At 38.0% G+C, this 26113-nt stretch overlaps 1 protein-coding gene across 1 annotated transcript in view; it reads left to right on the forward strand.

Moving 5' to 3' along the window:
- The first annotated feature begins 14111 nt into the window (after window positions 1-14111).
- TMEFF2 (transmembrane protein with EGF like and two follistatin like domains 2) overlaps window positions 14112-26113 on the forward strand; it is a 262897-nt gene continuing 250895 nt past the window's right edge. The window contains exons 1-3 of the mRNA XM_060106570.1: window positions 14112-14283; window positions 16658-16767; window positions 24523-24652. Coding sequence (XP_059962553.1) covers window positions 14112-14283; window positions 16658-16767; window positions 24523-24652 — 412 coding nt within the window. The remainder of the gene's footprint in view (window positions 14284-16657; window positions 16768-24522; window positions 24653-26113) is intronic.

Below are 26113 nucleotides of genomic sequence, written 5' to 3' on the forward strand. Positions count from 1 at the left end.
AAAAAAAGTTGCGCTCTCTCTCTCTCTCTCTCTCTCTCTCTCTCTCTTTCTTACTTCTCTTCCTCTTCCTCTTTCTCTTTCTCTTTCTCTTTCTCTGCTATGTGAGGACACAACAAGAAAGCAATCATCTGCAAGCCAAGAAGAGAGCTCTCACCAGAGCCCAACCATGCTGGCACCTTGACCCCAGATTTCCAGCCTCTAGAACTTACACGGGCCTCTCATTGCCATGGCCTCTCTCACTGCGGAGCACAGACTCCGTACGCTCAGGCCCAGAGGCAATGGCTCATGGACCCAGCCACTCCACGGCACGTGGGACCCTCCCAGACCGGGCCACGAACCCACGTCCCTTGCATCGGCAGGCGGACTATCAACCACTGGGCCACCGGGGAAGCCCTGAATGTGGATCTTGATGTTTGAATATGTTTTAACCTTGCATGATGTCTATACTAACAATGTATGGGTTGTTTAAAAAATAAATATTTAAAAATATTTTAAAAAAAAGTTGCAGCATGAGAGTATGTAGAAGAGAAATGAGGCTGAAAGTTGAGAAAATTAAATACAAGACTGATATAAAGATCAAATTTGTATTCTCATTTCCCTCTTGTTATAAGAGGTGTTTCTTTGTTTTACTTATTTTATCTTATCATAAATTCACTGGACGTGCTTGTAACAAGTAATTTGAATCAAGAAAAAATTGTAGGGCTTCCCTGGTGGCGCAGTGGTTGAGAGTCCGCCTGCCGTTGCAGGGGACATGGGTTTGTGCCCCGGTCCGGGAGGATCCCACATGCCGTGGAGTGGCTGGGCCCGTGAGCCATGGCCACTGAGCCTGCACGTCTGGAGCCTGTGCTCCACAACAGGAGAGGCCACAACAGTGAGAGGCCCGCGTACCGCAAAAAAAAAAAAAAAAAAGAAAAGAAAAAATTGTAGCAAGCAACAACTGGAGTGGACTTTTCTACTGCCTGCATACTTGTTAGTAATACCATCTAATTCTAGATGCTGAGATACAATATATTCAAAGATACAGAAATATTCTCAAAGTCACCATAATTTTTTAAATGGTCTACAAAATTCTTTTGACGACATTGTTTTTTTGTTTTTAGTTTGAAGTTTTACTTCTAAAGACAGTATTCATCATGAAAGAAGTGGGACATTGATATTGATTTACATGCTTTGTAAGCTATACCGATGTACATATATTTGAAATATATTTTCTCTTGTCTAACTTTAGATTGATATAAAAACAAATATTAAAATGATCACAGGGATATTATATAAATATGTCCTTTGGTAATAAGATACAAGAGATGCATTCAACATAGTTTCCTAGTTCTTCATATTTTATTTCACCTCCAATATTCCCCAGTCGAAAATCTTATGTAATTTAATAATAAAACTATTTATAATGCTAACTAGTTCATTGATCATATGCAACCAACTCCTCAGTTGAAATGCTTGAAAGGGCTTGAAAGATCTATATGATAGAAATAGAAAGTGAACTAAGTCATCTGGAAAGAAACTATCATGTTTCCATAACAAATTGCTTCTTTTTCATGAAAATAGCTTATATAATTCGGTGGTGTTATTTTCCCCATAAATAATAAAACTCATATAAAATTGTGTTTATTCTAAGGGTCATATGTGGGTTTTGGAGAGGTCTTTTAATCTCCTGAAACTACAGGCAAAATATTGTGGTATAAGCTTATGAATATTTTTCTGGAAGAACCTTATCTTTTAACCACTTCTCAGTTATGTGATCCTCTAAAATATAAGTACAAATGATGTACAGAAAAGAGCCTACAACTCCACAGTGAAACAGGTAATGAAATTAATGAGATTTCAGGAGACTTTTTACACAAGGCTGTCATCATAATGTTAAAGTGGGGAAAACAATAAATTTAAGATTTATTTAATGTTTGAATTAACATTATTGAGGCTTTCATGTGTTTAAAACTCGTGATAACTAATTTTAAGAACAGGAATCTATGACTGAAATAATTTTCAGCATGTCTGTAGAAGTCAGAATTTTAAAGATTGAATCGATTGATTGCCACCTCATGTGCACAATTTCAGACATACCAAAATGACAAATCAACTCACTTAAATTTGTCTTAAATCTTCTCTGAAATAAAGTGGAGGAAAAATAAATAACATTTAAAAGTTGAACTGAAATGACCTATGGCTCCAGACAGATAAATTAATGTTTCTTAAATATACATTTTCATGAAATGTAATTTTGTACAAAATGGCAATACTCTTAATATGTTATATGTTACTCTTAATATGTTATATGTAATACAAATACATATTGTTCACCAAGATGAGGGCATTTTGTTGCTATGTCAATAAAAGCAGCATCATCTGTCTTCTTACCTTTCAATCAAATGACACTGGCAAGACAATATTTTATTAGAGAAGTAGAACGTGTTAGTGAAATAGGTTATTGTTATGGACTGTAAGCCTATTAAAGCTGTAAATTTATCTTCACATATGTCATGTAAGATGCATTAGTACCCATTAGATGAAGGTATAAGCTACTGTTGATATCTTTTTTATTTATTAATGGAGCTATTGTTGATATTGTTTCACCACAATATCCTCCCAGTCGTGTGTGTAAAGCCTCTGAACAGAGCTTTCTTCTAAATGCTAGACCATTCTAAATGATATACAGTTAAGAAATGTGCTATTCTACTGCATTAAAGCACAAGCCAAATGCAAGTTATTAGCATCCATTTCCAGTACAATGTTGCAAGTGAGAGAATGTGCATAACGAGGAAGCAATCACTTACCTTATAATAAATAACAGTTTAAAAAACTGATATCTACAATCCATGTAGTCTAGCTAGAAAAGCTTTCCTTCCATTCTTGGTAGCTATCCTGACCACTCAAAAAATAAGTTCATTCTTAAAGAACATTGAATCTTAAGTTAGAAAATATAGGATAAATCTTTTAAGATTAATTTCCAGACCCCTAAAATGGCAATAAAAATACCTATGTTGTAAGAATGATGAGAATTATTTGAATAGCTTTGTAAGAAGCAAGTGCTGTGTAAATATGATTAACATTAACACAAATACATAATTAAAAAGTTCACCTACTAAAAGAATTATTTGGTCATAAAATTAACATTGGTTTTTTTCCACACTCACCAACAACATTGTGTTTCTCTCCTCACTCACACAAGGCATCATGTATCACAAATATCTTAAAAAAGACATATAAGTCAATTACAAAACTCTTTAAAAAGATGTTTTAAATGTCTGAATTATTGTTTCATTTGCTTAAGAGAAAATCACAGATCAAAATTTCAAAAAAATAATAAGTTAGGAAGAAAATCCATTAATTTCTACTTCAGACAAAGTGATTTAATTATGTTTAAAGTATATAGGCCCTGGGACTTCCCTGGCAGTCCAGTGGTTAAGACTTCACCTTCCAATGCAGGGGGCACAGGTTCGATCGGGGAGCTAAGATCCTACATGCCCTCAGGGCCAAAAAACCAAAGCATAAAACAAACAATATTGTAACAAATTCAATAAACACTTTAAAAATGGTCCACATCAAAAAAAATTAAAATAAATTAAAATAAAGTATATAGGCCCTATTTTCTAAAGTTTACTAGTCTTCTGGAATTCATTAGTCCACATGTAAAACATATGAAATATCATATATACAGTGATTTAATAATAAACTTAGATCTACCCTGCTCAATTAGGAGCAGTTTCTTTCTCAATATAAGTTGTTGAAGGCTGAGACATCACCAGTAATTTTCATGGTTTCTGACTCAGACTTCAGCAGCAAAGAACAAATCACATAAATTTCCTTTGCCTTGTACACACTTCAGCAAGTATCAGTAGCAAATGATACCTGTCCAATTGCAGAGTGCCTTGCAGATAACAGATCTCACTTAATCCTCACATATGTAACTGGACAGTTACATATGTGAGGATGATACAAAGAGGACCAGTGAGATGAGGCTCACATGGCTTCAAGAATCAGAGCCAGAACTTAAATCAGATTCCAACTAAAGTTCAGAGTCCTGGCAATTACCCTAAAGCTGCCTGTGTGATTGCTAATCCATATCCAAATGCCTGTGTATGTGGGAAAGCACCGTTTTTAAAGTTTCTATAATTCAGAAAAAGAAAGATTTGGTTTTATGAGAGGAAAGAGCTAATTCACTCTGTCTACATTGGTGTATCACGTTAAACACTATTTCTAACTGATGCAACTATCTTTGTATGATATAATTAAGCTCCCTTGGAAAGAGTTCAAGACCAACCCACATTACTTTGAATTTTATAATATGACAACTAATATTGCATTAGATTTTAGTGGGATCGTTATATACTATGCCAGCAATTGGAGAAAATCAGCTTGTAAGAAATTATGTTCTAACTACAACGTTTGTGTGCAAGAATATCAGAATTAAATTTGAAAGACTTTTCTAATATTTCCAATATTGTACTTAGGTTAAATGCATTCCTTATTAAGAGTAGTTAAGAACAAAAATGTAAGGCTTTGTTTGCTAGCTACCTCATTATTTCCCCCTAAAAGCATAGTTATGCTGTCATTGTGGCCTTTAGACTCTTTACTGGGGGAATGGGGTAGATATCCTTGTTGAAAAGACAGCATACTGCTGCATTAATTTTAATTAGCAAATAAAATAAAATAAATGTCCACAAATAATGGACTGAATAAATTATGAGATATTCAACATAGAATTCTACCCAGCCAAATGAAGTAGCTCTCCTTGTGTTAAGTGAATAAAGCAAGAAATAGAACAAAGTATATGGTACGAATCTATTTGAAATCAAAAGGATACACACATGCACACACATATAAATATACAAAAATGTATTTAAACAAGCATACCTCGTTTTCTTGCTCTTCACTTTATTGCACTTCATAGACATTGCATTTTTCTACAATTTGAAAGTTTGTGGCAAGTCGATGGGCGCCATTTTTCCAATAGCATTTGCTCACTTCATGTCTCTGTGTCACATTTTGGTAATTCTCACAATATAACTTTTCATTAATATTATATTTATTCATAACTTTTCATTATTATTATATTTGTTCTGGTGCTCTGTGATTAGTGATCTTTGATGTTACTACTGCAAAAATTGACTCGTCAAAGGCTCAGATGATGGTTAGCATTTTTTAGCAATAAAATATTTTTAATTAAAGTAAGCACATTACTTTTTAAGACATAATGTATTGTACACGTAAAAGACCATAGCATAGTGTAAACATAACTTTTATATGCACTGAGAAACCAAAAAAAATGTGTTACTTTATTGTGATATCCTCTTTATTGTGATATTCCGGAACCGAGGCCACAGTATCTCCAAGGTATGTCTATATATATTTATATGTGTGTATGCCTGTATATATTTATATGTATACATTTGTATTTTGATTTCTCTCATATATACATATATATACACATATGTACACACATATATAAACACACACATATATATATATATAAAGAACGGAAGATCATTGTACTCAGCACATTTTTAAATGAGCCTATGTATTTAATGTGAGAGAGAGAGAGAATATATGCCTGGACAAATCTAGAAGGGTTCTAAAAGTCTAGCAGCAGCAGTTACCTCTGTGGAATAAGAAGACCTGGAAGCTAGAAAGGCAGGATGACTCTGTATAATCTGTTCTTTATGGTTTGAATTGTTTATCACATGTAGATGTATACATGCACACAAACATATTTATACATGTATATTATTTACATATATATATATGCTTATACACATACACACATGTAGTGTGTGTGAGAGAGGTCCCCAAATATCACCTGCTGCTTACCTTCCTCTCTCTTTGTTCATGTCACTTGAAAATCTCAAATTTCACATCAAGACAATTTTTATTTTGCTTATGATCTGATGAATTGGGTGGCTGATCTCCTGACTTGAAGCAATGGGAAATACAAAGGTAGAGAAAAATAAAGGCACAATTACAGGCTGAGACCATGAATAAAGTTCTGCCCACATGAGACACTGAGACTAATGACCACTCCTGAGGGAACACCTAGGCAGAAGTAGGAATTCAACAACACTAACCATTGCTAATGTGCTCCCTGGTGTGTTCAAACATCACCTTCACAGTTCTTGCCTTTTTAATCCAAAATATGTGTTGCTGGGAATTCCCTGGCGGTCCAGTGGTTAGGACTCAACGCTCTCACTGCTGAGGGCCCGGATTCAATCTCTGGTCAGGGACCTAAGATCCCACATGCCGCACGGCAAACAAACAAACAAACAAAAGTGCTGCCTAACAAAAAAAGGTCTACACTGAACTTCCAGGTTATTACAAAGTGATTTCACTAACTTTCCTACTGCACCCTTTCTGGAGTGTGATGATTAATGTGCTAGCTTTAGCATTTTAATTTAATTTAGCATCATTCATTGAATGTCAACTATGTATAAAGCATTTTAGTACATCCTTGGGGTACACATGGACAAAGAATTATGTCTCTGAGCTGCAATTAAAGATCTTTGAATTTCAACATTATTTGACTAATTATGAAAAGCAAATCTTACATATGAAAATCAGGACTTCTAAAAAGTAAATTGGAGAATTTACATAAACTAAGAATTAAGCTAGTTTTATAGTTATTAAATAAGTTTCCGTGGAGACATCTCTTCTCCATTATTAGATGTACTAAAATTTAAAATATATACAATTTCATAATAATACATATATAACATACAGTAGACATCTAATGCAGTAAGATACAATTTATAAACACTCACAGCTGAGATGGGGATGTTAGGATTGCAGAGAAAACTGGTCTACGGGGAGAAAGAAGAATGGAAATAGCTGAAGTAAGAAAAAAAGGAAAAATAAAATGAAGACGCTGCTGCAGAAAGATAAAATGACCGTCTGCCTTAACTTTCTGGATGACTTTCTACTTATAGATTTCAATCCTTCCTGTAGCCTGCCTCCTTCCTCAGCTAGAGCTCCACCACATATTCTCCCTCTTACAACAGGCTAAGTTTCTTCGTTACTCAAGTGATGAAAAGAATTCTGGCCAACACAGAAAACTGAGGCCCAGAAAAACCAAGTAAACTTGCCCAGGGACACTCAGCTTGTAAGTGTCAGGGCAAAGACTCCAGCCCATGTGTGTACAGATGCCTGGCCCCTGTTGTGTGGCCTTGCCTTGCCATTATATCAAAAGCTCTAATAATAGCCAGTGAGTGGCTAAGTGTCCAGATTTTTGCTGCAAAGCAAAGAGATAAGTATAGAGGTGTAAAGAAGTCAATTAAATTCTCTTTAAAATCTTGTGAAAATTTCTATTTAAACATTTTTAGCATGTTCAACAATGTAAGATACAGTTTTTCAGAAAGTAGTGTTATCAGACACAATCTGTATCAGATCCTATGTTACAATCACTGCTAAGGATATTAGAGCATCTAATTTTGAGTTTATATAAGACAAAATTGAGGAAAAATTTTAAAGGTTGTAAGGTGGTAGGGCTGACATTTTAATCATCTTCCCACATGTTTATGATGACAGGGAAAGTCATATGGGATGCTATGGTTGAGGAATATTTACCCTACTGTGAGCCGACTTTACTACTGTTTCTGTGAAAAGAGAAGTCAGAGGAAATGATTATCATTCTCATCTAACACACTGACACCATTTTTAAAAAAGCCTCATTCCTCTAACCTATTGTTACTAATGGTGTAAGACATAGAAATCCATTGCCGTAGTTTATTGTAGTGTTTTCTTGCTAAAAGGGATTCCATGATCAAATAATATTGGAAAACTTTGAATTCAGTAAAGTTACACAGGTGTTTAGTTTTATTTGATGTGTTTTAGTCTAATTTTACTGCAGGGCTCCTCAGAGCCTTTAATATGCAAATGTACATCGTGAAGCTACAAGTGCTGAGCAGTTTTTACTTGAAGAATTTCCCAAAGTTATTTTATGAGAGAAGCCTTGCCCCTCCTTTTTTTTCCTCTCTTGGGGGGCAAGGCAGGGGAGAAACACTTGCTTAGAAGGAGCAGCAAAATGGTCGAGAACATCAGTTCTTGAGTGACCTGCTCTGCCACAGAGAAGTAATTTGAGGGAGACAAAACCCAAACAAAAAACAATTCAATGCCACAGATAATAGAGGGAGAAATGATACTAATTACACAAATTGGAAGAACTCCTGTTACTAATTCTTTTCACAAAGCCAGGGTGTAGTCCACTTGTAATCTGGTTCAATAAAAGCCACAGGTAGCCAAAGATAGACATAAAAAGTAGTTTCATCCCAAACTGATTCAAGCTCCTGCTTCTGACTGCAGAGAAGAAAAAAATGTTTCATAATGATTTGAAGAACAGTATTAAACTAAACTCTAAGATAAGGTTATGATTAAATTAAATAGCAATTGAAAACTGTTTCGAGTTTGTAAATAAAAAGACACCAAATTATACTGAGGTGCCTACTGCTTTGCATATCTAGCTCTTTTTAAATAATAGGGTTTTTCCCCAAAAACTATTGGCAAACTAGTGGCAAGCATTAACTGCTGCATATTGCTTTTGTTAAATATCTTAATCAAGGAGGAGCTTTTGTGAGACGCTTATTTTTAAATTTTTAAGTGAAAAAAAATCACTCTTTAACCTGCTGAAACTTGGATATTTGTATAATGAGGAAATGCCTACTGATTTCACTTTCCCACTGGCAGTGGTTATCGACAAAGGCTATGCATTACAATCACCAGGGAAACTTTAAAAATACATGCCAATGCCTCTGCCTCACCTACAGAGATTTCAAGTCTTGGAGTGGGGACTCTAAAGCAGTTATTTTTAATTCCCCAGGTGATTACAATGTACATTCATGACTGGGGCCCACTGCCCTAAGAGGAAATAAACTATTTCACCAGTGCTGAAATCTAAACATAAACTATCAAAAATAATTAAAGGCACAGGAATCGATGAGGCACAGAGAAAACTTTCTTCTATAAAATTATTACTTTAAATTACTGCTCGTTATTTATGCATCATTAACTAATAGTAGCAAAGGGTGGAGAAATAGCAAATGTAATTACTCTCAGTTAAAAAAATCAACCAGAAATGAAGGTGAATTCTCTGAAACATTGTCAATAGCATTTGATCTACAAAATTAAACACAATGTTCAATACATTTATTACTTACTGATAATATAATATGCATTTTATGTTAATAAATTATTGAAAACTGAGGGAATAATGATTTGGGACATTATACCTATCTGAGATAGGCTACAAATTTAGGGACAAAATTTTAAGGTATTGGGTTAGATATGAAAATGATACAGTACTTCATTATCAGTATCAATATATTGTGTATTTTGATATCATACACATATGACTTGTATATCTTTAATTACTTTATATATATACATATATATAACTACACACACATATTTATGTATTCATTCATTCATTCATTCATTTATAGAGGCATTCTCCCCAAGGCCATTACCATTAAATCATATATTATATCTCCCTTAATCGTCAAAAGAACCCTAGGAGACAGGTATTATTATTACCCACATTTTACAAATGAGGAAACCATCTACAGTCACAAAGTTAGTAAATCAGACATAATAGAAGCTTAACACATATTTGATAAACATATGCATATGGAAATTCAATTCTTAATGGTAGATAGTCAGACGTGTACAACAGTTCATCTGCACACTGAATATAAGCCTTTTAGAACCTGTTTTAGAAACCTCTGTGCCGAAAGTCCTATGAAAACTGAGCAAGAACCCAGATATCCTTTCACTTCTCATATAGATGCAAGAAGTACCTTAGTTTTCAAAAATGAATACTAAAATATAGATTCCACAGTCGAACCCCAGACTTTCTGAATTAAAATCCATGCTAGTGAGGCCTAGAATTTGTCTATCTTTTAAAAAGCTTCTTAAGTAATTCATATGAATTTCAAGTAGGAATTCCAAGTATAGAAACTACTGGATCTCATTCCTCATGTTTGAGATTTAATGAGTGTGGGTCTTACTGGTGCTCCGTAAAAAGGGCAGACAAAGAGGCTGCATGGACAGGGCAGGAGTGTTCCCAGTTACTGTTTCCTTTCTCAGAGGCTAAGAGGCAGCCATACAGCAGAATATGGTGACTTAGGTCTCAGGCTCTGATACCAGACGGAACTGTTGAATTTTAGCTGTGCCGCTGCTAGTTTGTTAAGTGGGACAAGTTGCTTGATGCTTTAAAAGCCATATGCCTTTTCTGTAGAATAAGAATAATGACATTCCTTGTCTCATGGTAGGTGCTGGGGTGTTGTGGGAATTAAATAAAAACAATATATTCCTTACTGCATGACACAAGGTCTGATACCTAAAAAGCATACTACATCTCTTACCATTACTGAAGCATCAGAAAGTAATAGAGAGCAGAAAGGAGTCAGAGCTCTGACTGTCAGTGTGTCTTATTTTCCCAGGTTCGTTTATTTATCTTAAATTATTCTTGTTCTAGGATAACCTCTCCCTCTCCCTCTCCCATTAAAGCTCTGAGTAATCTCATACTTCTTAATGATGTCCTTTCCGTGTAGGGGAAAAAACTTAAAAAATTTTTTTTCTGTGTTATTTCTATCTAAAAATATGACAATTTGACCCCCTCAGAGCTAATTCTAGAGTGTGTATACTGCAAATAAACTGATTTAGCTCAGGAATATTGAAAGCAAATATGGTGTAGTATTTTAAAATAAAAAATTTTACAGATGCATAATATGATTGGATTGTACCACTAGTAATCACATAATGCACCATGCAAAGTACAATTCATAGACCTAGTTTTAAATTCGATTCTAATAAGTAAACGGATTTGATCCTGTTGGGGGGAAAGTTGAAGCACTAATCCAATCACTAATCCGATCTTCATTGCCATAAAAATTAAGGCCCGTCTACTTCCTTGGTACTAAATAGTGTATATATTTTTATTTACGTATTCAATAATACGATGCTCTGTTTCAGTGAATGATGTTCTTCTGCCACTTGGTGGTGCTTGCCAGTTTCAGAATTTGTTTCTTGGTGGCACTGTAACACTAAGTACAAAGTAAGCTGAACAAAATCACAGCATTCCTGTTGGAAAGGCTTTGCTTCAAACTGTTTAATAATTTAAAGAACCTCTGTGGAAGCAACTGCTTTTGTTAACTAGTCACAACCCGTAATTAACTCCTTTGGAGTTTTAAGTTACTTTGGGCAAAATGTCTTAGGAAGAGTACATATTATTAGAAAGCATGCCAAAAACTTACTTAGCAGAGAATTCAATAACAGTTTTACTCAGCTAAGAGGTTCCTTAAAATTCTACTGCTATAGCCAAGCACTGATACCCTAGCAGGTCCTGTTTCATTATCATAATTCCTACATAAACACTTTTAAGGACTTTGCCTTCAGTTTCAAGCATGACTTATTTTCATAAGCCTGATTAGTTACCACACCAGCCTTGCTATGGAAAATGACATGTCCTCACTTTGAATTGGGGAGTTGTTAAATCTTGATCTACATTAGGCGTGTATTTATGTTGCCCTCTCTGCTGAAAGAGTGCAGCGAAAAGACATCTCTGATTCCTTGTTTTTGCCATATCGGCTGTCAGCTCTATCTAATGGGCATTCCGTTTCCTTAAAGAATTTAGCTGCACTGTCTAGAAGCCGATTTTCTGATGCCTCCAACGTCTGGTCAAATTGATCTGTTTTAATGGAGTCTTCGTCTGTGAGGAGCGCGATGCCACCGACTAGAATGCTGGGATCTGCTGCTTAATTGCCAGGAGCTAGAGACACAGAGATTCAGAAATCTTTGGAGGTGGGCGGGGGGATGGGGGGGAACCTCCGGGCGGAGGCGGAGATATAAGATAAAGAGATGGGTTTCACACAGGAAAAAAAAAAAAAAAAGATTTCTTTGAGGCACTGAGGTGCTGCACGATCACATCTCAAAGGAGAAGTTAAAAAGCAAGGAAGTGGGAGCAGTTTGGAGGTTAAAGTACTTAAAATGATAGCTTGGGTATAGTTTGTTTTTCTGGTGGAGCCTGCAAAGGATAGATAGTCCCTGTTTTCAAAGGGTATTGGTGCCTCTGTTAAGTGATTGGGAATGGACGCTAATTGCCTGTGAGATGCTATCACGCAATGTTCTTCTAGTTTCAAGGGACACAGGAGAGGGAGAAAGGCAAGATTTAAAAAGAAAAATAAGGAGGAGATGAGGGTTCTTGAAATAAAGGAAAGAAAGAAAAACAGAATGAAGAAAGAGGAAGGAAGGAAGGGAGGGAGGGAGGGAGGGAAAGGAAGGAGGGGAGGAAGGGAGAGAGGGGGGATAGAGAAAGGAGGGTATGGGAAGAGAAGGAAAAAAAATCCTGAATCACGGAACAATCACACAGCATAGAAGACACTGAATAATCACATAGAAGACTCATCCAAAACACTGTGCAACAACGAGCCGGGTCACGAGAGAAAGATGGTCCCCTCCATCCGTGTCCCGGGAAGCTCTGGGTCCCGTTCGTTACTAGAGACTAAAATACCATTAGGCTAAAGAGTGTTGTCTAACTGCGTGAAGAATGCAGCAGACGGAAGGCGGGTCCTATTACGCCGTGTGCCAGGCGCTAGCTGGGGCCAAAGAAGAAAAGGCGCAGAACAAGAGACTTGCCGAGTGAGACCTTCTTGCCTCGCCCACGTCTCTGGCGATCCGGCAGAGACCCGCGTAAAGCTCCCAGGGCCACAACCCGCGCCGCCAAAGAGAGCCGCTCTTCTCAGACGCCGCTTCCCGGCGGATGCGCCCGGCAACCCGCCGTGGCTGATGCAGAGCAGCCTTCCTGCCACTCTCTGACCACCTGTCCCGACCACATCTGACCTTCGAAACACATTTGCCCGCACCTCCCAGGCAGCCACACAAATAGGCTCCCGGCTGGAGACGAGTGTTTGGTGGGGAGAGGGTTTCAAACCTTCCACTCCTCGGGCTGATTCTGGGTTGTGAGGGGCCAGGGAGGGGAGGGGAGAGGGAGAGTAGAGAGCGGAGAGAGAGCCTGGCTGGCTGGTTGAGCCCGCTCGGTGAGCAGCCTGAGGTTCGCAGGCTCCTGTGGCAACTGCTGCTTCTTCCAGGCCAGCCAGAGCTGTACTCACACCACCGCCTCTCACCCTCTCCTGCTTCCTGCTGCTCCCTAGAGAAACGTCTGTGGGCTCTCCGCGGCGATATTCCCAGCCTGCATGCCGTTAGAGCCAGGCGGCGCGCTCCCGCACGCTAGAGCGCCGGGCGCCAGCAGGACGCCCTCTCCTCTGTGCCCTCTTTCCCCTCTCCTCCCTGCTGCGACCGCTCCTCAGCCACCTCCACCCTCACCAGCTCCAGCTCCGAGAGACGCCACCCAGCCGCGGCGGGCGCTCGCCGCCCGGGGTCACGCACGGAAGAGGGGCGCGAGATCTGACCGAGCGCTCGGTAGGGGGCGTCCTGTGGCGGAGAGTGAAAGGGCAGGTGGTATTTAAAGGTGTGGGAGTCGCCCGCTCTGAAGCCCGCGATTCTCACTTGAGCCATCCCCGCCTAGCCCCACTCGGGCCAGCGCCTGGTGAGCGAGCCCATCTGTGGCGTCGGCCGTCGTCTCCTCCTAGCACCTCCTCGCCGACCCCTCCCTCCGGGACCTGCAACCGGCTCCGCCAATCAACGCCCGACTGCCTCTTCCCACGTGATCCCGGGCGGGCTAAGGACCTGCTGCTTCCCAAACGCCAGAGGGATGCGGGCGGCAGAGCGCGAGAGGCGGCAGCTAGGCTGCTGGGCGCTTTGACTCTCCCTCCACCCAGCCCCCTTGGGCTCCTCTCCTCTGCCCTCTGGACTCCGGTCTCCTCCTGCTGCCCCGGCTTGCCAGAGCCCTCTGCTTATGGCAGCAGCTTACCTCGTCTCCGGTGCGGCTTTTCGGTGCACGACCCTCTCGCTCCCGGGGCTGAGCCGGGTCACTGGATGTTGCTGAAACTCTGGAGATCATGCGCGGGTTTGGCTGCTGCTTCCCCGTCAGGTTCCACTGCCGCCGCCGCCGCCTCTGCTGCCGCTGTCCGCGGGATGCTCAGTAGCCCGCTGCCTGACCCCCGCGATCTTGTGTTCTTCGGAAGCCGTTTGCTGCTGCAGAGTTGCGCGAACTAGTCATGGTGCTGTGGGAGTCCCCGCGGCAGTGCAGCAGCTGGACACTTTGCGAGGGCTTTTGCTGGCTGCTGCTGCTGCCTGTAATGCTACTTATCGTAGCCCGCCCGGTGAAACTCGCAGCTTTCCCTACCTCCTTAAGTGACTGCCAAACGCCCACCGGCTGGAACTGCTCTGGTAAGTCCAGAACCCCAGCCACCGACCCCTTAACCCTTCAGAGGAAACGCGCGTTTCCAGTACAGACCAACCTCCCCAAGTGCGTCTCCCCAGCCCCTCGACTCCAACCGCTCCAAACCCTTGAGACCACCGACCTCCACCCAGAGGAGCACAGAGAACTGTTCCAGGCCGCTAAGGAAGGGGGCGGGGGTCCTGGGGAGGACAGAAAGTGCAGGTGTAGGAACCTTTGCATCCTTGCACTTAAACTGGAGCTGCGGAGATTTTAAGAAATATTAAACGGGATGGTTTTGTGGATTCACTGAAAAGAGCACCAATCCTTGGGGAAACATTAAAACAGAACCTTTTCTGTCACTAAAGAAAAAAGTCTAGCAAAAAAGAGAGAGAAATAAGTTTATGAGAAAGAACGAGCGAGAAAGCAATAAATCAAATGGTGACTGCAGGGGAAACACTGATTACTGGCAAAAGTGCCATGAGGGTGCACTTGTCTGGCATTCAAGACCAGGTCACAGAAATTCTAAAGGAGCTTGTGTTTCAAGAGATTCAGTTACTCTCCCTCTGTCTCTCTCTCTGTCTCTGTGTCTCTCTCTGTCTCTGTCTCCACACACACACAAACATGCATACACATCCTCCTTCTCTAGTTGGCTGCAAAAGACGTTGTTTTTGCATCCCCGAATTGCCTCTCTCTTGCCTCCCTCCCCAAGCTCCTAGATGGTCGAAGGAAGTTGAGACGAGAACCATTCGCCCGTCTACCAGGCCGGGCTGTGCATGACCAAGGCCGGGCAGGCTCACGCGTAGGCGGGCGGAGGGCAGAACTGACCCCACTGGGCGCTGACTCCTCCATTTTTGGGCAGGCTTCCTTGGAGTGCGTCAGGCGCTCTTCTTGCTTGCTCGGGTCCCTTCCGAGTCTGAACGCGAGAGCTTGGCAAGCTTTGCTGTGCTGAAGCCTCCTAATTAAATAGGGCCCGAGGATGGGAGTTGCTGCACCGTCCGAGTAGCTTCGCATTTCTGTATGACAGCCCATAGTCTACCGGCGGGATTGTGGTGTGATTTCACGGGCATTTAAAACTGCATTAACATGCCTGGGTATTGTCCCCAAGGTCTGGTCTGTTCTAGTTTTAGCAAGTGTGTATGTCATTTTTCATCTTCTGTATATATAATTCCACTGAAGTTGAATCTAGCTCTGAATAAAGTGGCTTTCGGGGATGTGTGTGAGCTGAAGTGTATGTAACTTTGGAGAAGAGGGAATGACCAACTGTAACTAACAGGATAAAAGAATATGTCGTCCTGGGTAGTTACTGATGCAAATTCCACAAGGAAAATTATTATACATCACTGTAGTTTGTGCTTTTTAAAGACAAGTTGAGATTTGCAACCCTGTTAGATTTGGGTCAATATATTGCTCTTGTTCTGTTTTTGGCAGTTTCTAAATTTGGCATTTTTATAAAACTCAGCATGTTTTCTTTAACTTATTCGTGGCTCATGCATGCATATATGTTATTTTGGATAGACTAAGTTCCACTTTGCAGGTACCTAATCTCTTTTTTAGGTGCTTTATCATAGGAATATTAAGTAACCTACAAAATCAATTGTTTGGAATGTTGATAGCTTTGTAGCCCAACATGACTAGTTTGCTTCATCCCTAACTATGGTACTGTTTTAGGAACTAATTAATTTAAATATGAAATTGGGGTTGACAATCAAGAAATTCATTATTACCAGATATCTTATAAGGATCTGCAGAAACTAAAGAAAATAAACTGGTTTTCCAGGCAGATTGTCAAGAATCTGGCACCCCCTTTTACCCCTGTTAACTTGGAGGTGATCAATCTTCATTTGAGCCAGACAGACCATCAGAGAAAACACTGTGCCTGTTTATCTTTATTATTGGGGCTTTGTTTCCTCTTTGTCTGGAAAAATTCCAAATAAGGGGTTGTTGCAGACCTTAAAGCAAAAGAATGATTAAAGATGAAGAAATGGTAAAAGGCATTCTGAGACCATCACCAGCTCTTTTCTAAAATGTGAAGTTTGGGGGTCATAAACTATAGTCTACTTAATGAGAAAATAATAAGGAAGCTAAGAAGCAAGTGTTAAATATTCATCCACCACTGCCAGTATTAACCCAAGCTAAAATAAAAGAGCATTATCAAAAAAGCATATTAAAAGACAATTGACTAGAAAAGAATAGTGAAAAAAAGAAACTAACATTAATCACTTAACTAGAATTTTTTTAGGTTGTCAGTAAAGAATGACCTTGCAGTACAGCTGTGGTTGTTGGAATTAAAATTTAGGGCAGTTCTTTTAAAGCTTCAAGATATTTCTTTTTTTGTTCAAGTCTATAACATTTAATGACTGGCGTATTCTCTTTAAATTTGAGGTTATGATGACAGAGAAAATGATCTCTTCCTCTGTGACACCAACACCTGTAAATTCGATGGGGAATGTTTAAGAATTGGAGACACTGTGACATGCGTCTGTCAGTTCAAGGTAAGAAGTCTGGTATTTGCATCTTCTAATTCATTAATGAGACGACAAAGCAGAGATCTTCTTTTACAGCCCATCACTTGGCAATTTATATCTATGCAAGCTAAGAGGAAAGCTGGCACCAAACAAAAGTATGGCAAGAGAGACAACTGATGTCAAAAAGGCACAGCTTTTTGGAGAAATGTATGTGCCACAGTTATAAATGCCACTGGAGGTAGAAAGCTTCAGGTTGTTCTTTTGGTGTGTCAAAGGAAAATTATGTTTCTGTGCCCCTTCTAACATGCATGCTATAAGTCAACTGCTGGAGATAATAGTCAAAATCATTGCTGGATTAGAAGTGTGGATTTATACTTTTGTTTTTTGATTGGGGCTATCTTCTTTTGGTCATATTTCTCTGTTTTAATGGTCTTGGGTTTTATTATCCTGGCAATCTGGTTAAGTTTTGAAATGAACTCCTTATCAATGTGACTTTAAAACTACTGTGCTAGTTTGGAAATCACACTTATTAATATTTGTCAACTTTTCATAGATACCATATTCAATTACAACTGAATCTCCCAGGAATCCGAAAGAGTGCAAATAGACAAAAGTTATTTCATAAACATGAGGAAGATGTTCTTTTGTCTCATGTTAAAAAAATAAATAAAAATTAAAAGAGAGAGCGATTGCAGTTGTGGTATTGTCAAAACTAGGTTATTAGTATTTATTAAAGATAGAACTCAATATCATTATTATAGTCAACATCTAACAAATGCTTTCTACCATGTGAAGTATAAGCCTTTTTTTCTCTCAATATGTTTTTATAATTCAAGTATTAGAGATGCTGTACTGATATCTTATGTTCACCTTTGAGTGTTGTTGAATTACTTTTTAAAATACACATCAAATCTAACAAACGGTTCAACTAGAAAATATTCCCATTAATGAAAGTATATACCGGGGATAAGGGAAAAATTTTCCAAGATTGTAAGCAAAACTTTAAAAAAAATTAAAAAGGCTATAAAATAAATAAAATATTAGAGCTCAAATTCAGGTCTAAAATTTGTTATAGTACAATTGTCTCTCAGTATCCACGGGGATTGGTTTCAGGACCACCACAAATACCAAAATCCAAGGATGCTCAAGTCCCTTATATAAAATTATGTAGAATTTATATATAACCTATGCACATCCTCCTGTACACTTTGTCATCTCTAGATTACTTATAATACAATGTATATGCAATGTAAACATTGTAAATACAATGTAAATGCTATGTAAGTGGCAAATTCAAGTTTTGCTTTTTGGAATTCTCTGGAATTTTTTTTTCTCGAATATTTTCTATCTGAAGTTGGTTGAATCTGTGGATTTGGAACCCCCAGATTTGGAGGGCCAACTGTATGTAATATTTAGAATTGTTGATGAAATTTAAATATTTTAGGTTAAGTTCAACCTCCCAGTGAGAGAAAGAAGGGAATTCACATTTAAATATGGTTTTGAATGGCTTATAGATAAGCTAGAAACTTCTTGGACATTTTTTTCTTCCTAAGAAAAGTAATAAACAGCTGATATTTGTAAAGTGCACCACCACCTGGTCGGTAAGTATTGCTGTGCCCAGGTTACAGTCATTAGACCATACGATAGTGTTGGAAACATTAATGCATATTTAATATTCATGCAACACCAATTTCTAAGGTCTCTAGCCATACTGAACAACGTAATTATGTTCTTTCAGTGAACTACTTGAGAGAGATGGAGCATAAGAACTCTGCAAGTCATACTTCATACAAACATTAACTAAGGGGAAAATATAGTTGGATAAATCATTAGTTAAAGGCCCACAGGATTTTGTGGATTTTTCCCTTTTCAGTTTGTAATTCCCAAAATTTTTTCTTATTTTCATAACCAAGGGTAGACATAAGAAGTGAATTCATATACAGTATAAAATGAACCAAGAAGAATGTTCCTCAAATGGAAAGCCATAATTATAACAAGATTCGCCAAGAGAAAAAAAATGAAGAGTTCACAAAATTCTAAATGGATGAATGCTACTAAAAGAAAATTTATAATTTTCTTATTAAAGAAATTGTATTCAGTTTTCAGGTTGCACAGAGGGTTTTGGTATAGCTTTTATCAACAAAGATATTTATGTTTTTCACTCATTCGGTCAGCCAGTTACATTTGTCATTAATTTAAATAATCGTTGAGTGGTATAGATTGCGGGGGGTGAGGGGAGTGAATGCGAGTTTGAATAAGAAACTAAAATGTAAATTTCCTTTTTCCTAATGCCTGTAGCATTTTAAATTTACTATTAGATTACTGCTGCTATTAGTTTGTGTGTTGCAAAGTTGTCAGAAGAAAATAAACATTTCCCTAGTGGAAAATTTAGACTCTGTATATACCAGGAATAGAGAGTGACAGAATTAAGTTCAAGATCACAAGTTGTGAAAGAATAATAGGTATTTTAAGCTAAGAGTATCTTGACTCGGTACTTTCCAGTATTTTCAAATGAATTTGAGAATTCTTTTTTTCCCAGTCTGATGAAAAGACAGATGTCCTGAAAAATCTATTTTTCTATATACTGTTCTAAACTAGCTTAGGTCATCTACTCTGTTTCTCCTGCTTTCAGAAACAAGTCCAAATTCTTCTATTCAAAATGGGTGCCAAATGTGGTCTTTTTGGCTGAGAGATAAATTTCAAAGAGAAGTGGGTATATGAGTGTATAATCTATGTTTTTCAGTTTGGATTACAATTGGAGCATTAAGGTGAACATATATTTATCTTCACTTCTCTTAGATGATTTATGATAAGCTATTCTACCCTTCAAACATGTTATCTCATTTATTTCTCACAATTGAGTGAGATAATTATTTTCTCCTCCTTTTACAGATAAGGAAATTAAGACCCATAAATATAAATAACTTACCATTAAGTGGTGATCCTAAAGCCAGAATCTAGGTCCTTTGACACCAATCTAATTTTTTCTAGGACATTATACATGCAAATAAAAACATTATAACAATAACAAAAGTACCAGTTTATTGTAGACAACTCTTGATATCAAAAGTAGTACAACTAATTCTTGGATGATGATATGAGTTCCAGAAATGGCCTGCAACTTCATGCATCCTACCTTCCTCTCTATATACCAAATGATATCCTGGTCATTCTAGTAAATCAGTTGTGGTTTGAAAATTTAGGGACAGTGGATGGATGAATGGATGGCTGGATGGACGGACGGATGGATGAATGGATGGGTGGATGGATAAAAGAAGGAAGGGGGGAAGAAAAGAAGACACATATGCAGCTATTAATAGATAGCACTGGTCATATCAATTAGTATGTAATGATCAATGATCACTTTATAATTTAAAAATATGATGAAGCCTTATGTTTTTTAGGTATCATTTAATTCAAATGTGAAATATTTTCATTTAATAAGCCACGCTTTAGATCTGCAATTGTTCCAGTAACTAGGACTGTATAACAAATTGCCCAGAACTTAGTGGCTCAAAACAACAAACATTTATTTTGCTCATGAATCTGCAGTTGGGCTTAATGGAAGCAGCTCATCTCTGCTCCCCTTGGCGTCAGCTGAGCTGGGGAGGGAACTCAAAGACTTGTTTCTGTACTCTTCTCAGGACTCTCACTCATATACTGGACTGTCAGCTGGGGACCTTGGTCCTTCTCCATGTGGATCTCTCCATTTGGACTAGTTTGGGCTTCCTCTTAGCACAGTGGCTGGGTTTCAATGGCAAGCATCCAGAGAGTGAGAAAGAGCCAGGTAGAGGCTGTATCCTTTAACGACCTAGCCTCAGAAGTCACACAGAGTCACTTTCACCATAGTCACAGGCCTGCCCACTCACTTAAAATCATTAAAAATTTTCCATATGAAAAAATGTAGTCACAGAGAAGTAAAAGTTACCTATGGAATGATCAAAGGCCTGGGACATATGCGGGTTTTTTATCGCTTTTTTTTTGGAAGAGAAACATGCCATATCCTAAGCCATTACTCCTAAGCCTTTGACAACCAGGAATATAACAGAATTCACTTAACATCTGTGGAGTGCCTTCTATATGCCAGACTCTAGGGAAGGTGCCGACAATATATAAAATGTAAGTTATACATAGCTTCTAGCTGCTGAAATCTCAGTTAAAAGAAATTCTTATTAACCAAACATTTCATCGTATGAAAATTTTCTCACATAAATTTTTTGTTCATTTGTAGCAAAACAAATTCCATATATGCATTGAATCCACGGGTGTGACATGTTGCTGCTTTCTTAAGCAATGTGGACATTTTGGAACAAAATCATTCACTGAAAAAAACACATATTTGGAAAATAAACTTAAGATATTTAAAACATCTGAAGGAAGCAGAATCACTTTTCCCCTGAGAGGAAGTTTGGACAACACATACATTTATGAGCTTAACCATCTGGCCCTGAGTCTTGTTTTTTCTCTACCAGCCAACTATGTGGCCTTTAGCAAGTCACCTAACATCTGAATCTGTCCCTTCCTCTGAAACTGAGCAGTATTCATGATTATCACTGAAAATTATTTCCAATAATTTGGCATATTTTAATGTAGTAGTTAGCTTATTTTTTTGTACTTAGGGTTAGCCTGTGTTCCTTTATTTTTCTAATTTTAGACACACATGCTTCAGTGCCGATGTTAGATGGTAACTCTGCTAGTTAAAATATATATCATGAAAGGCACATAATTTACATTTCTTTTTATAAATGAGTATTCCAAAGCATTTTGAAACATGACTCTTAATCCTCCCAAATGCCTCAGTTAACCATTTCGAATGGGGGAACTAAGCTATAAACTTGTTAAATATTTCATTTTTGAGTGATATACACAAGGTCCTACACTAAGGCAGTGAGAGAAATGGGAGAACCTGGGACCAGACTTCCACTCCTGAGCCTTAATGATTTAGAGTATGCTTTCTCCATGTGTTATTCATTTTAATGAGTGCAAGTCATGGTAGTAAGGGCCAAAAACATCGTGCTGATTATCTACAGTTAAGCTCTTTTCAACTCCATACAAATCTTCCTTTTGGCTTGTGCATAGAACTTGGCAGCTCTGTTTTTAGCACTGTTCACATTTGGCTTACTACATCCTTCAGAAGTGGCATATGAGCACTTTATCAGTTTATTCGATATTTTAAGATGCATATCAGCATTGTGTACTAGCACTTGACAGAGATAATAAATACTTCCCACCCCTCACTCCTCATCTTCTGACTACATCTGAATAATCTACAGAAGTAGATGAGAAGGATAAATAGAGAAATTCTAGGTATTAGAGAGAAGAAAACATGGGCCCAAGTAATCTACACACAAAGTATTGTAACCAGGGCTGGAGATGGAGATTAAAAGGTAACCTGGGACAAGAAGCTAGGAACCAAGCATGAGAAGCTAACTAGCCCAGCCATTTACACTAATTATGACTCTCATCCGCCTACTGAAAAGGTCAGCAAGTCTACCGACTATAATATGTTACCAGCTGGTCACTTCTTTCTTGTCCCTAGTGGGTCCTCATAAATCCTCCCTACATTCTCCTGTCCCTGATACTGAACACAGCCCATTTATCAAGCACCTGTCCATCCACCTGCCTCCCTGGCCATGGTTCTGACATGAGCACCACCCCCATTTATTTGGTGTCTCTTCAGTATTGCTTACTGGAAAACTCAACTCTTTACTAACATTTTCTTATTGCCTTTTTTTTTTTTCAGTAGTGATAAAGATGTTCAGTTTTATGGTAGGTCAGTTTTCAGGTATATATATATTTGGAAAGCTTGTGGAAGACAGTCCTTACACAGGTATCACCTGGTCAGAAGTGAATTGCCTACTGAATTAAAGATCCTCAAGAGTGAAAAGTTCCTATCAAAATAGTTTTTAGGGCCTCCCTGGTGGCGCAGTGGTTGAGAGTCCGCCTGCCGATGCGGGGGATACGGGTTCGTGCCCCGGTCTGGGAGGATCCCATGTGCCGCGGAGCGGCTGGGCCCGTGAGCCATGGCTGCTGGGCCTGCGCGTCCGGAGCCTGTGCTCCGCAATGGGAGAGGCCACAGCAGTGAGAGGCCCGCATACCGAAAAAAGAAAAAAAAAAAATAGTTTTTAAAATATAATAATGTAGATAGACTGAGTCTGGTAGCCATATAGTGTAACTGTGGAAAGGAATTATTAAACAGAACCTTCCGGAATGTCTAGATTAGAAATTGTAGAAATAAAGATTTTAAAAATATGTCATATTTAAAATATTTCAATCATTTTAATCATTTAAATAATTTCTAAATAGATATGATTTAGTATCTAAATTATCTTGTTAGCAATTATGGTGATTATGAGTGTCATACAATTTGAATTTACTGTTAGGAGAATAGTACATAACTATTAGTTAAAAATTATATTTAAGTTTTTCAATAATAGCTGTAAAGTCAGATTCAAAAAACTGTCATTTCAGAGAACATTGTCTTATACCATTTAAAAAATGGTTAGGATGGTTAAGCTATTACAAAAAGGCAATGAACAAGAGCTAAATGGTTGATTGGTAAGGAAGTACAGATATTGTAAGGAAATAGAGTAAGAAAATGAATCTCAGGTTTTTATCATCAGATTATAACCATATTGAGAATTTGCTTTTTTGCATAAATCCTTGAGTTGAATTTAACTTTTGATAGAGTTTTAGGTTTATTATCATATATATTAAAACACTAGCCATCTCACTAAATTATTGGTTTATTTTATATGTGTTATGAATTAGCACATCAAAAATCCAAATATTTTAATAAGAAGTAGAAAACAGAAAAGTGTTTTCTCATACATGTATATGTATGATTTGTTTTACTTAGTTTCTGGCATGGGTGAGTATTTATAAATAATCGTCTTGATCATTACATTTGTTATAATTAAACAATGTAGCACATCAGTAGATAATCACATCAGTGGTGTAATTAGCAGGTATAGAACACAGCCAAGTATCTCTAATGCCTTAGAGTGTGATCACATTATCATGAGTATACCCTGTAGGTTGCCTAATTTCCATTGTAAAATGTGTAGACTTTTTTAATGAGGTTGTTTAAAAATGAACTTTTTGTTTTATGAAATATAGGTTAAGTCATACTTTTGAATAGTCAATCAAGTTTACATATGGTTCAATAGTTGTTGATTTTTTTTTCTGTATTCCATGGTCTGTTGTTTCTTTCTACACTGTGTCTACATCAATATCCAATGGTCTAAAAATATATGAAAAATTAATTAGTAATTCAAATGTCTTATCCAAATATTTAGAAATTTGTAAAGATTCAAATTCAACAGAGGAAAAACATACTAAGGAGTAACTGAATTCTTTGGCATTTCACCTATATACTTCTGCTCCAAACACAGATAGACACTATTTCTGAATAGCTTGAATATTGTAACATGTTCTGATTGTTTTCCACCAAACCATATGGGCCACATATCTGAAAAAAAAAATAATAATATTGATGCATTTGTTGTTATATCTTTTTATTATTGCTTGTCCTATCACTTTGTTGGAATTGCCTGATCAGTTTAGAAGCTCTTTTTCCCCCTATCTGAATCAGATGACTTAACATTGCTTTTGTGTATCTTTGAATGGTGTCCTTACAAGGTCAAAGACTTGCTGGATACAAGGGGGATCACTGAAAATGAAGACAAGTGCTTTCTTTTGTAAATGATGATTTCTGTTCAAGATGTCAGAGGCATGCAGACTCCAGTACTAACCATAGGCTTACATCTGTGTGCTCCCCAGTGCAACAGTGACTATGTGCCTGTGTGTGGCTCCAATGGGGAGAGCTACCAGAATGAGTGTTACCTGCGGCAGGCTGCATGCAAACAGCAGAGTGAGATACTGGTGGTGTCTGAAGGATCATGTGCCACAGGTATGTATGTGATCCTGAAGATTCCCAAAAACCTTCGGAATGGATTCTGAATCCAAAAACCATGTCTTGCTTTTCACGTTATGTCCTGTTTATTGTTATCCAAACAAATAATCCAGACTATATATTATTAGCTAGACAAGCCTCTTATTCTTTTGTACAAAGTATGCATTATTCTTATTCTATGTCTTTTTACATTTCAAGTCACTTCTGGAAGAAAGATAAATGTACCATAAGGACATTGGTAGATTTTAATATGTATGTTATTTAATGAAGTACAGACAGCTGAATAACATAATTAGAAATCTAGAGTGACTGCTCAGCTTCCAAACATAAGAAACTTATCTATGCATGAAAAAAGTTTGATTGTTTGTTTGTAACAATAGGATTGTCTGGTGGAAGGCAGTTTGCAGATTTGGATTTGGAAGTTAAGATGTGTCTAACCTTAGCAACCCTACAAAATGCTCCTCTTAACAGTGAGCTGATTATATTGAAGAATGTATTGGTGATAGACATGACTTCTAATGACATCTGTCCTTTCTGACACAGTCAGCCTGGGCTCCCACAAAGCTTTTTAGTTATATTGTACCAAGAATGCTCTAAAGAAAGTAAGGAAGAAGAGTGACTTCATAGGCTCTTTGGTTTTTCAGGTTTTCCTTTTGAGTACAATGGTTATTAGAGCTGAATAGCATTACAGGAAGGAAAAAAAAAGGAATACAGCCCAACTTGATAAAGCCATGCTGTAAAATGAAGCTGAGTTTTCAGGTTAGGCTTGAAACACTAAAATCACATATATTAAAGAAACTTTAGTGTCCCTTGATAGTTGTTCTTAATGGCAAATAAACATCTTTTTGAAGAATTGGATGGCATAAGCATATTCAAGAAAAATAATAATGATATAAGGACTTTCTTCAAAAATGGAAATATAGAATAGAGTCAAGAAAAGTCTATTCTATTGAAAGTCTCTCTCAGATAACAGGTATTTCTATTCTAGGGAATTATATTTAAAATTATGTGTATGATGGCTGGGGCAGGGTGGTAAATGAGCAAGAGAAAGTATCATATTCTTTAAAACAGGGGTCCCCAGCCCCTGGGCCACAGACCAGGGTGAGCCAGTGAAGCTTCATCTGCTGCTTCCCGTTGCTCCCCATCACTCGCATTACCGCCTGAACACCCCCCCCCCCATCCGTGGAAAAATTGTCTTCCACAAAACCAGTTCCTGGTGCCGAAAAGGTTGGAGACTGCTGCTTTAAAAGATTATCTTAGGCCTATTGATTGTTAGCAGTTGATAATGTTCCAGGTTGTACTGGTGACTACCGAAGTTTCTAAGAATTAGCAGAAGAGAAAGGAAGGTATCATTCCTCATGAACAATGATGTAGGCTTTTTCGTTTGGGTTTTGGTTTTTAAGTCTTTTCTCCTATTTGATTCTTTGCCTCACAGTGTGGATGTCCTTCCTGAAAAGG

This window comes from Mesoplodon densirostris, chromosome 8, assembly GCF_025265405.1.
Source record: "Mesoplodon densirostris isolate mMesDen1 chromosome 8, mMesDen1 primary haplotype, whole genome shotgun sequence".
In the NCBI taxonomy this organism is placed as follows: Eukaryota; Metazoa; Chordata; class Mammalia; order Artiodactyla; family Ziphiidae; genus Mesoplodon; species Mesoplodon densirostris.